The following is a 12928-nucleotide window of genomic DNA, read 5'->3' on the forward strand; positions in this document are numbered from 1 at the left end:
ATTTTAATTATTATTTTTGCCAGCAAAATGAGGTTTTGTTTTTTATATTCTCATAGTCTTATGAATGAATGCTGGATAACCAGCTCCAGCTTACTAGATGATCTCCTTTCTCCTTATGTCTTACAGGCACCACAGGTCATCTTCTGGATCATCCCATTCTGGTTCCCGTTCAAGTTCAAAAAAGAAATAATGTATTAAAATTTACATCTTAAAAAAAAAATCAGTACAGTGCATGAAGCATATTTTTTAAGAAGTTGGTGTCTTACTTGGTCAGAAGTGCTAAATCTGCTAGTAGAGGTGCATGCCTTTCATTGCTTTTCAGAACAATACAGCTGTGTTTATTTGTGAAATTAAAAGTAAATAGTATTTTAAGCCATAATGTCCCAAAATAGATGCTCTTGTTTATCATTATTTACAACCATTTGTTTCATTTAAAACCATTTCAGCTATGACAGAAGTTTCCTAATTTGAACTCTTGTTTTTTTCATTTCCGAATATGAACTATTGACTGAAGACAGGATAACCTAGGCTTGCCTGAACTTTGGTCATGGAGGCAAGACTGTGGTAAAGTAGTTGGAAACAATCTGTTTATGTTAATCTGGGAAAAGGAGTCAATCTGCTTGTGTTAGTCTATGTCAAAGTGATTCTTATCAGAAAGAAAAAGTAAAACTGGTTGAAAACAGCCAAATGGAAACTTATTTTGAAATTCCCTAAGCTGAGGGTGCCTTAGAATCTTTGTTTCTCTTAACTGGTTTTACTTTTGTATCAGCACATTTAATGAAGAAAAATCTTGTGAATTGCAGAAGGAAGAGGGTGTTACTCATTTCTCTTTGCCTGACATGTGATTTTGAGCAGATGTGTAAAACCAGTTCTTTTCTTTACTGGTATAATTGATGAGAAAAACCTCCATTTCAGAATGTTTATCTTAATATTTTAAGAAGCTTTATGTGATACCCTTTAAAAACGCAGTTACCACATAACAGTGGTGTAGACAAGGTAAAATCATAGTTAATGAGGAACAAATTGAAGAAAGCTTCAGAAGTGTATTTCTCGGGTTGAAAGACCAACAGAGAGATTATGAATTTAAGTGAACGTTTATTTGCCTTGAGGTGTTCAAACACTGCATAAAATTTTCTTCTGAGTAACAAATGAATGCTTATTTCTGCATGACACGCAGAAATACTTATTGTTCCTATTCACTTGAAATTACTTATGGCTTAAAATACTTTGAGTTTGTTTTATTTCTCAAAATCTGGTCACTTGAGCTCCATTTTTTGTCCTCTGGCTTAAAAACAGAAAGGTTTCTCTTAGCAGTATCTTCAGTGACAATGCAAGGTAAGTATATTAAGGGAAATCAACAACTGTGCTTGGGGACTTTTTGTCATGGGGATCAATACCCACTGTTTGTTTTTTTTTTCCTTAGTTTTAAATTATTGTCTACTGCAATTAAAAATGTAAGGGTTTTAAGGTATTTAGTAGACAGACCAAACAAAATTATTTGTTTTTTATTTTAAAATGAGTGATTTTTCTCTTCAGTGGATCTAAAGATGAAAGCAAAATATCTTATGTAGAAGTATTTTGATAATATTTTTACAATGAATTTCCCCTTGTTTTTTTACGTCTTAATTTTCTTTGCTACGTTTACTGTAGGTTGCACAAGAACTTTTACTCTCTTGTAATTGTGCCTCAGACTTCTTGAAAGTCCACCTTCTAAATTGCCCAGATGATCTTCTAGAGTCTACTTGTTACCATTGGTTTATTCTTGTGCTTTCTGTATTTGAAACTTTGGCTGTACTAAGCAAATGCAAGGTTATAAATTTAGCTAATAGTTTACAAACAATTCAGATGATTATGATTTCATTTGGTTTAACTAAGCTGTACTAGTTCATTTCATGAGGAAATGATGCTGTAGACAAATGTAAATAAAGCTGTGAGTCAAGCATCAAGTGGCATTTGTGAGAAATAAATTAGAATTTTTAAGCTCTGAGTTAATGTTCATTTTTAAGCCTATTATAGTCCTGTGACTTTCGATTGTGCCAAACTTTAAACTCTTTATATTCATTTACCTTTGGATTACATCACACTGTTCATAATAAGAGTGCTTGGCTTAAAACATACCAAGGTCATGATCAGCTATAACTTTGGATACTCAAAAATTGTGTGTGTGTGTGCGTGTGCGTGTGTGTTTAATGAGAATACCCAAATTCATTGAATATTTCCTACCATGACATCACACACTTTATTTCATGCGGTAAAATAGCACTCCATAGTGTGCTGCTTGAATTAATTTTTAAAACTGTGACTATAACACTCAACAACTGTCTTAACTGCTGAATTGTCTTTAAGTTCTCATTTAGAATCCTTTAAACTATTTGAATGGTATCTAGCAGTGTTTAAGTTCGAGGCAAGCTCTAAACACAAGGCCATCTCTAGGCACAATTATGAAAGTTAAACCAGTCTTTGTTTCCCATTTTTTGTATCGTGGCATCCACAGCCAGGGTTACAGATGTTGGTAAGAAGCAGGGAATTTCTCCTCTCCGCCCTGTTTTTGATATAGTCATGAAATATTTTTTAAATAACCTTGTAGCTTTCCTGAGCTGGAAATTGTATTATTTCCAGAAAATAGAGTGGGCAGTTTTTAATTAAAAGACAGTTTAAGGTATGTCATAAGAGATTTATAGGCATTATATGATTCTCCTATCAGCTTTATATATGGTTTTACAAAAAGGAAGGTTGCAACTTGAGGGAATTTAAAACTTGCCCAGAGAAGCCACAAGAGTGGCTAAATGGGGATTTACCTCCAAGCCCAATGGCAAATGTCAGTATTACTCCTAATAACCACATAATTTGTCTTAAAAGATAAATGCTAAGCCAAAATGGTCAGGGTTTCTTAGTGGTGTGGTACGAGGGTGTGAATTTCAGTCATTTGTAGGTAGGTAGGCAGATAGAGTCATTAATTTGGAATAACTTTAGATTTACAGAAAAGTTGCAAAAATTGCTGAGTTCCAGTATGTTCCACATTATTTTCACCATCCTTAACACATGATTACCATATACTTTTAACAAAGCTGAGAAACTAGAATTGATGTATTAATAGTAATTAGAACCCAGATTTCATGTGAATTTCACCATTTGTCATTACTCAGTTCTAGGATCCAGTCCAGGTACCACAGTGCAGTTAGTTTGTTGTATCTCTGCAGTCTCTTCTGGTCTGACAGTTTTTCATTAGTTCCTTGACAATCTTGAGGAATACTAAGTGGATATGCTGAAGAATATCCCCCATTCTGAATTAGTATGGTTTTTCTGGTGTTTAGACTGGGAGAAGGGGAAATTGGAAAGAGTATTTGAAGAAAAATGCCTTTTTTTATCATAAATCTGGGGTACATAATATCTGGATTTGCCCAGATTCGTCACTGTAGTTAGTCTTTACCCTTTAACCTACTCCACTCTTTGGAAGTAAGTTACTAAGTAAAGCCCACCTTCAGAGTAGAGATCAGGAAATTAATTCCTGTTGCGCAGGGCTGTCTACTCCCTTGACTTCTTCTGTTGAAACCTCTCCCATGAATCTGTATGGACTCCTGCATATTTCTTTTATACTTTAGGCCATAGTCCAATGCTGTTGCTGTGTTACTGTTCAGATTGTTCCAGCTTTGCTCTGGGGAAGTTCTTTGAGATTGACTCCTGTGGGCTTTTTTCTTTTACATGCCTCCCATTCTTCAATAGAACAGAAAGTAGGTGATGGAGGAGGAGGGAGGGAAGAATTTGTTAGAGGTATCATCAAACAGGTGAAGGGGAACTGGATTCATCGTGGGTGAGGGGCAAGGGTTGCGGTGCTTTGACCTTAAAAGGTGCCTTGGCTATTAATTTCAGTATCAGGAAGGATAGATCCAGGTAGCATTAGAACCAAGTTTGTAGTCACTGAGAGTGACCAGTAAGTCGTAGGTTTTCTTTATATAGCATTATACACACTTATACAAAAACGTAGTAATAGTTCCTACATACGTATTTAGCAAAATAAAAGGTATACTAGCATAAAGAATATTTTCAACAGCCAGGTAAATTAGGACCTAAATATATCTAAGAAGATTATGAGGAAAGTTGTGTTACTCAAGGATCTATATAAAGGACTGGGCTTGAAGCTAAAATTATGTAGGACAGCCCTTTTCCATTTTAATTTAGTGAGGGAGTGCTTACAAAATATTTTACAGTAGAAATAAAGTGATAAAAATGGGAAGAATTAGTCTTGCCTGAATGAAAGCAAAACTCTATAGTCTTGAAGTTTATTGAGGAGTATGAGCTAATTTGCAAAGGCTCAACTTTTGATCATGTATTTAGGGTACTAAAAATATAACTGGGAAAACTTAGGGAAAGAAGGAACCTCATAATCTGTCAGAATTAAACTGGACCACATTGAATGCTGATTAAAAATGGCAAAAGATCTTAGTGTTGTGGTCAGAGCAGAGAGTTTTGTACCTACTAAAAGATAAAACAGCTGTAGCCTATTTATCAGGGTTACCACAAAGACCGAGGATCTCCAACCTGCAAGTATTGGCTGTTCTATTCCCCCACTCGTGTTATTTCGCAGATACCAATGCTCCAATGCTTATTTCATCACGGACAAGCAGTTCTGTCATTGCTTTGCTTAAAACCTGTGCAGCTTTCAGGATTAAATTAAAATCCTTCTACATAGCATTAAGAAGTCATGATTTTCTTCTTTTTCCAGGATTCACACCTTTCCCTCCCCCACAACTCCTGCTGAACCACTTGTGTTAGATTTTCATCATTATACAAGTTTCCTATGCCTGGAATGCTCTGTACACACACAGCCCACACACTTTCCACGTTCTCCTTTGGCCTCATGACTCAATTCAGAATGCTGGGATCCTCTCCTTGGTTCCCGAGCATTCATAGGAATTATGAGAATTTCCTTTGAGCCCTTGTCTTTAACCCAGTATTCCTAGCTCTCAACACTGTCCTGGCAAGCACTTCGTGTTTGACAAAGGAGCCTCTAATAGCTGTTCTGTTTCCTAAGAGGTTTTGATTAATTGTGTTTCTTCCAGTATTTAAATACAGGAAATGTTTTTGTTCTTTACCAAAAATAATTGTTTGCTGGAATTTTTCTGAAGTTCTAGCTCTGCAAGATAAACCAGCATGAAAGTTAGTTCCCAGACTTAAGAACAGATAACTTCTCTACTTAAGTTTTAATAAGGCCATTTCTTCATAAACTGTAAAAGCTTTTAAGTTACCAGTGCAACTATGCTTCGTTGAGGTATAGAATCTAGAATTTTCATATAAATGAGCTGTTTTCCTCAGTGTTGTGTTTAAAGGACGCAACTTCTATTTATTGGAAACAAAATGGAATTGGGACCAACAGCCTCACTGATGTACATTTTGAAACCTGTTTAGATTTTTTTAAAAATTTTTTTGTTTTATTTATTTATGATAGGCACACAGTGAGAGAGAGAGAGAGAGAGGCAGAGACATAGGCAGAGGGAGAAGCAGGCTCCATGCACCGGGAGCCCGACGTGGGATTCGATCCCGGGTCTCCAGGATCGCGCCCTGGGCCAAAGGCAGGCGCCAAACCGCTGCGCCACCCAGGGATCCCCCTGCTTAGATTTTATTAAGGACCAAAACACTAAAAATTATTAAGCTGGAAGTAAGATCTTCTGGTCAGCTACTGATTTATTCCTAACATGCCTCAGCAAAAATATTAACCTGAGCGACTTTGCTATATATTGAGTTCTGTAGAGCACATGATCATTGAACTAAGGGTAATGGGGTGCCTCATTTGCAAAATCATGAATTTAAAATACAGTTTGCCTTATTCTGATTTAAGAGCAGATTAAATAGAATTCATAATGATTCTGTATATATTAAAATATTGTCTCATAAATTTACATGAGTCTTTAGGTATATAATGCACTATAACAAGTACAGGTTTTTTAAAAATGTAGCTTAAAGCTTTAAAAACTTTAGTGGAGAAGAGCATAGAATATATCACTGATAGTTACACCACTAAAGTACATTTTATTGGCAAAAATTATTCGAACATTTTCTTGGATTCCTACATATCCCTGGCTTTTATGAGGAAAGTGATTTATGAGTTACTTACTTGGTCAGTAGTGAAATTAAAACAAAATAAAATACAAAATAGGAATGTTGAATTGTGGATAGAAATCTGATTAATAAGTATTATTAATTCTCTTGTTGAACTTTTTCTTCAGTCTACCTTTTGGCTTCAAACCTGCTGAAAAACGTTACCTGAATGATTAAATACTTCACATCAGAATTGAGCAGGGAAAATAAATCATCTGCATTCTTGTAATTCAAAAATTGTAGGTTAGAGTTGAAGAATTTTTAATGTGATACTAGTGACAATGATCAGAGAATAGGAAATTATTTGCACCTTTCTAAGTAGTGTGATTAGCATTACAAGATTGCACTGCTATGTGTCCCAGTTTTAAAACTGCCATTGTTAATTAATTAGAATCACAGAAAAAGGTTCGATTTGCTCCCAGACATGAAGACCACATCAGTACTTCCAGGGTACATATGCAGCAATGCAGAACCTGCAGTACTAAAACCCTACAATGGAAAAGTGCTGAGACAGACTAGAACGTTTTACTTGTGTTAGTGTGCTTTTATAATTTTCCCCCATTTAACGATGATGGAAATGGATTTAAACCCATTCATTAAATGGAGCGTCCCATATCCAAGTCTGAAGCAAGTTATCTGAGCATTATAAACCACATTTTGAAGCAAGTGATGACTGACATGAACTCTAATATTGGACTTGTGAGTTTGGTAAGCCAGTTAGGAAGTAGCAGGTTTTCCTCCGCATTTGACTTCCTATGTCAGCAAAGGTGGAAAGCAAAGGAAATGCCAAGATTTACAAGTAATTCACATATTTAAAATAACCTTGTTCAAGGATTAGAAAGACCGATGTATTTAACACACCATCGCACTCTTGTCACTAGTGCCATTTGTATTGCATTTGCTGGGGCTTTAGGAATCAATAGGATCTCTAAGATCGTTGTATTTTTTTGTCAGTGGATGATTTAGCACAGCCCTTTCAGAGGGTAATTTGTTGATGTCAATACTTAGAACATACGAATTAGGTTTATTCAGATACTCAAAAACGTTGAATCTACTGTACTTATAAACTAATAATTAGATGGGGAGACAGTAAGATACTCTAGTGAATCTTCTATCAATACTAGGAAAACAATCACAAATTTTTATTAGTACCATGAAGGAAATAATGAGTGGTGGGTAGAAGATCTAAAGGTCAGGCAAATTGTCCTTGAGAGAATAATTCCTGAAAGGTCTGTAACAGAGTTGCTAAGTCTGTTGTAAGATGACAGTTGGTGAAGGTGGTGTAAGGCTTAATGAGTAAAAAATGGCATAAAATGAAGTGATAGAGACTCCATCATGTAAAGCCTCAGTCATAGAAAAGAATTTGAGTTGGATTCTAAAAACAGTTGGAAAATACTGAAAGGTTTGAAATAGTCCTAGTTAGCTTTAATACAGATTTGGCTGCTTTTTGGAGAACAGATTAGAACTACACGATGGGAAAAGGATAGTGAGTGAGAAGGCTTGCTTAAACAGGTTAAAGTTAACAGCATTTGTGTGATCAAAATAAAATTCTAAATTTGGGGTTATGTCTGGAAGTAAGAGGAAGACGGTAAGTGATTTTAAACCATTTTAAGATATAATCCTCAAGGGGATCCCTGGGTGGCGCAGCGGTTTGGCGCCTGCCTTTGGCCCAGGGCCTGATCCTGGAGACCCGGGATCCGGTCCCGCGTCGGGCTCCCTGCATGGAGCCTGCTTCTCCCTCTGCCTGGGTCTCTGCGCCTCTCTCTCTCTCTCTCTCTCTCTCTCTTTACATGATGGAGTCTCTATCACTTCATTTTATGCCTATATATATATATATATATATACACACACACACACACATATATACATATATATCATGAATAAAATATTTTTAAGTACAACAAAAAGTTAATACATAAGAAAAATGGGATATTGAAAATTACAAAAGGTTCTCAGAATGAAAAACAGGCTACTTAAACTAAAGTAGGTTATACACCCCAATTATGTGTTGTCACGCTCGATTAAAGTTTGCAGACTCCCATTATATCTTTATAAAATGCATTCAGGATAACATAGGTTGAAAATAAGATGGGGGGAAGATACCAAGCAAATACTAACTAATATGTGGTGATATTAACACAATAGGCCAGTGAGTATTAAAAAGAAAGCAGAGGAACTGTCCATAATGATAAAAGGATCAATTTAACAGTAAGATGGTGATCATAAACTTGGAAGTGAGCGTTAGCCCAGGCTTCTCATAAAGTATTCCATACCAAAGTCAGAATGTTGATTGAAAGGGTGAATAGATCTGTGTAGTTAGAATAGCTTTCTAAAGTAACAAAAAGCTGCTTTTTGTGCAGAAAACAGAAAAGCTGAAATAGCTTTCTCAGTAACAACAACAAAAAACAGCATTAAGCACATAGAATATTTAAACATGGTCAAGTCGATGTAGTGGATAGTTGTAAAACCTTACATCCAGCAACTGCGCATAGAATACACACAGGCTGTTGAACCCTACAACTCTCGATTTATAGCCCAGAATATATTCGGCTAGTGGGATTAAATTAGAACTCCATAGCAAAACTAGAAGTAGTTCGGATACAACATCCCCACATGTCACGATGGACAATACGAGTTTAAAATATTATGCACGGTAACGAAAATAGGTTGGCAGAAAGCAGGGCTTAGAGGGAAATGTGTTAACTTGGAAAGCGTAGATTAGGAGAACCAGGTAAACCAGTATCTAAGTTTCCATGTCAAAAATCTAGAAAACCTCAAACACGTAGACAGTGAGGAAACCATAAGAACACTTGCTTCCTGGCATGATTTACCCCTCCACCCAAAACACAATACCTTGAACAGAAGTTTTCAATACGTTGAACAAAAGGTATAGAAGACCGTGATCATCTGCTAGCGGGAAACAGGCAGGGTGAAGCCTACTGAATGCCACCACCTTAGTCCTTTGGGTTCCTGGGACATCACAGGAGTTTCCTGGGTTGAGAGAGCGGGGAGGACAGGAAGGACAGGGTCACTTAGGGTGAGAACAGGAAAGTGCATGCCTGTGGAGATCCCTCGTGGGTCCTCAAGTGCTGGTAAGTCGTGGTCAGCCCATGCCTGGGAAGAAACCCCACAAATGCAGGAAGCCTTGAAGAACCCCAAGCATTAGAAACGATTACAGCAAACCTGTACAACCCCTCAACATAGTCCATCAAAAAGGAAATTCAACGTCCACCTCCTTACCACTTGATGCAAAGTAAAAAATGTAAGTCTACTGGATTAAAGATCTGAATATTAAAGCAAAAATATTTCAGAGTCATCCAGGAGAGAGCTTGACTTTCTCAGAGCGAGAGCAGGTGAGTGAGGGGAGGGAGACCAGCAGACTCCATGCAGAGCCCGATGCAGGGCTCTCCTCCAGGACCCTGATCTCATGACCTGAGCAATAAGAGTCGGAGCCTTAACCAACTGAGCCACCCAGGTGCCCCTGAGACCTTGACCTTCAGTAGGAATTCTCAAAACCTTAAAGGGAGAACTGAGCGTTTTTTCTAAATTTTTTTACATATGAGAGTTGACTCAAAAAGTAAAGTCAAATGACAAGGTAAGAAAATGAGAACTAGGTGATAGCTCTACAAAGAGCTCCTATGAATTAATAGCATATGAAAATGTACAAAGCAAAGAGGGAGTTAGTAGACGTGGATTCATTAATGAATGAAGTTGGGTTTAAATTCACTAGTTAGAGAAATCTGAATTAAAATATATTTCACCTATCAGATTGTAAATAAACAGCAGTACTAGTTCAGGGCTGGCAAACAGAAGCAGAAACTTGTATTTTGAGAAGTATCTTAGCATGAGCATAGAAAAAAAAACTTGGAAAGAATACATCTCAATCTGTTAATACTGGTTTTGGGAGTGAAAAGGAAAGGTGAAGATATTATTAGCATTTTAAAATATAAATGCTGTTCAAACTTTTTTGTTTAAAAAACTTATTACAGTAGATTAAAAGATGGCCATGATCTGAACCAGGTGGTAGACGTGGAAACAGACAAGTGGATGTACACGAGCTACAGTTTGAATTAGAATTACTATTACTGGATGATAGATTGGAAGAAAAAGACGGTGGAAAAGGAGGACTCCAGGATGGCCCCTGGCTTTCTGGCTCCAGTAAGTGGATGGCAACGAGATGCGGGAAGACTCGTGTAGACCCAGGAGCGGGAAGACGATGTGCGGTCCCCTCTGAACACACCCCGGTGTCTGCGGGCAAGCCCAGCCGGGTGCCAGAGAGCTACTTGGATGAATGAAGCTGGAGGTCAAAGAGATGGAAACTGCAGGTAGAAGTTCGGGGGTCATCAGTAGAGCAGTTCCTTTCTAAGGATTTATCCTGTAAAAATAAGTCCCACAGGTATACACACCAATATATACAAGAACGCTGTTGCGCCATTGCCGTAAATAATCCGAACATTCAGAAAAGAGCTTTTTGGATTATTCGTGGTATTTAAGAAGAATGAAGGGTTTCTACACATAGTAGCCAGAGAGGATCAGATGTTAAATGTTAACAGACAGCAGGTTCTAAGAGCACTTCCGGTAGTGGTGGGAAGCTTGAGTCACCGGGATATTTCTTCTGTTTTAATCTAGAAGATTATAATTACACTAAAGTCCATTTTGTGTGACATAAGATAAGGTTTATGCTCATTTTTATTTTCATACAGGTATCCAGGGGTTTTCTGGGACCATTTTTTGAAAAGAGTACTAACACCTTTGCTGAACATGAGTTGAGTGCTTAGGGACGGGTGTGTGTATAACCCCCTCCGTGCGTACACACACACCTGTATACAGGTGTAAGGGCCGGGAAGTGCACTGTTCTGTTCCACCGAACAGACGCGTCTGTCTTTGTGTCAGTATCCGCTGCCCTGCAGATGACAATTATAAAATTTGATTAAAATTTTAAAACAACTGAAACTCACTGGAAAGCATTCAAAAGCATGCAGAAATTGCAGAAGGGTTTCATCACACACACAGAAATAATACAAAATAACCAACCCAGCAACTGAAAGGGCTAAGAATTAAGGGCCCCTGGCCTTTGGGGTTGAGGCTGATGGCCAAGCCTCCTGACTCCGCGGAAAACTCAGGCCCATTGGCAACAAGGGCCAGAGGGTGGAGTTGGAGGCTGAAAAAGAAAAACCACTGCAAACTGAAATCGGAAATCCAGAAGACCAGAACCCCAAAAGGAATGAGCTCGAACTTCCGCCCCATGATGTTTGGCGGCTCAACTCCTCGAGAGCGAGGCCAGGCTGCAACCCGGCCCTGACCCGGCCCTGACCCGGCCCTGACCCACCAGGCCGCCCGCGCCCCCTGCTCCCCTGGGGGCCTCTCCCCCACCCGGCCCCGCGGGTCAGGGGCAGGGGCAGGCGCTGCGGGCCTGAAGCCTGCCGGGCACCGGGCTGGGGCCCCAGCGAGGGCGGAACCGGGCTCCGGGGGCCGGGGCCGGGGGGTCCGACCTGCCTGACCCAGCTGGGCCACGGGCCCCGGGGACGCGGGCGGGGGGGGGGGGGGCGGGGGGGCGGCCTAGGCGGGCGGGGAGCGCCTCCCCCTCCCCCGGGACCCTCCTGCGGGCGCCTCCCCCTCCCCCCCCCCACCCTCCTGCGGGCGCCTCCCCCTCCCCCCCCCCCGACCCTCCTGCGGGAGCCTCCCCCTCCCCCTCCCCCCAGGACCCTCCTGCGGGAGCCTCCCCCACCTTGGGTTCCTGGGAGAAATCCTGTGCGCACGGGGCCTGCACACCTTCCCCAGTTCCTCATAAACTGCTCGCGTGTTGTCGCGCCGGGTGTCACGCGAGGGCTCCGGGGCCCCGGGGCAGGCTCCGTCCTGTTTCTTCAGGTCCCGACCGGCCACTGCGCCGCCGCCGCGCGCCCCGGTGGCCCCAGGAGTCGGGGTCCGGCCGGATGGCGCCCCGTTAGGGCCCCTTTAGCGCCCCATTGGCAGCCCTGTTAGCGCCCCATTAGCGCCCTGTTAGCGCCCCGTAAGCGCCCCGTTAGCGCCCCGTTAGCGCCCGGTTGGCGGCTCCGTTAGCGCCCCGTTAGCGTCCTGTTGGCGGCCCGTTGGCGGCCCCTTTAGCATCCCGTTGGTGCTTTGCTAGCGCCCCGTTGGCGGCCCCGTTAGCGCCCCGTTGGCAGCCCCGTTAGCGCCCCGTTGGCGGCCCCGTTAGCGCCCCGCGGGCGGCCGTGAGGAGGCGGCGGGCGGCTGCGGCCCGGTCAGCAGGCCCCGCGGCGGAGCCCGAGTCCGTGGGGTGCTCCGCCCGCCTGTGGCCGCACCGTGTCCGGGAGCCCCCCCCCCCCCCACCAGGCTCCGCGGGGCCGCCCGACGTGCGCGGCGAATGCGAGGCTGCAAGACGCGGGGAGCAGAGCGGTTGAGCGCCGCCCTCAGCCCGGGGCGTGACCCCGGGTCCCGGGATCGAGTCCCGCGTGGGGCTCCCTGCGTGGGGCCTGCTCCTCCCTCTGCCTGGGTCTCTGCCTCTCTCTCTCTTTCTCTCTCTCTCTGTCTCTCATGAATAAATAAATAAAATCTTAAATAAAATAAAAATAAAAAGGGGTCCGGTGAGCACGGCCGGCTCAGGCCCGAGCACGGGCCTCCCGGAGACCCGCCGAGGCCCACGACGGCCTGTGAGCCCGGGGACAGCAGCGCCCGCGGGGACACCCCAAGGGGCTGCGAGGTCGCGGCCTGGAGCCGCCGTGTCGCCTGCCCGTCGCCAGGGGGCGCCGCTGCCTCGGGCCACCGCGCTCCGCCGGCGCCGGGCTCCCAGGGCCGCCCCGTCCCCCCGCTTGGAAGGCCGGCTGCCGAGAGG

The 12928-nt window shown here is 42.2% G+C and overlaps 1 protein-coding gene and 1 long non-coding RNA gene across 4 annotated transcripts in view; one reads left to right on the plus strand and one right to left on the minus strand.

The window, feature by feature from the left end:
• Positions 1-1987, plus strand: part of ZRANB2 (zinc finger RANBP2-type containing 2) — an 18831-nt gene extending 16844 nt beyond the window's left edge. For 2 of the 3 annotated variants that reach the window (XM_025417986.3, XM_025417985.3), the window contains one exon: positions 127-1987. Coding sequence is in view for 1 of the 3 variants with exons in the window: in XM_025417985.3 (XP_025273770.1) it covers positions 127-190 (64 nt within the window). In the remaining 2 variants the exon portion in view is untranslated. The remainder of the gene's footprint in view (positions 1-126) is intronic. The other variant, XR_003124457.3, reaches the window with a different exon arrangement.
• Positions 712-12347, minus strand: LOC112641065 (uncharacterized). The gene is made up of 3 exons (XR_007411609.1): positions 11825-12347; positions 10917-11000; positions 712-9087 (listed from the first exon to the last, which is right to left on the minus strand). It is a non-coding gene; the product is annotated as an uncharacterized LOC112641065 (long non-coding RNA).
• Between the last annotated feature and the right edge of the window lie 581 nt (positions 12348-12928).

The sequence above is a fragment of the Canis lupus genome, chromosome 6 (assembly GCF_003254725.2).
Source record: "Canis lupus dingo isolate Sandy chromosome 6, ASM325472v2, whole genome shotgun sequence".
Taxonomy (NCBI): Eukaryota; Metazoa; Chordata; class Mammalia; order Carnivora; family Canidae; genus Canis; species Canis lupus.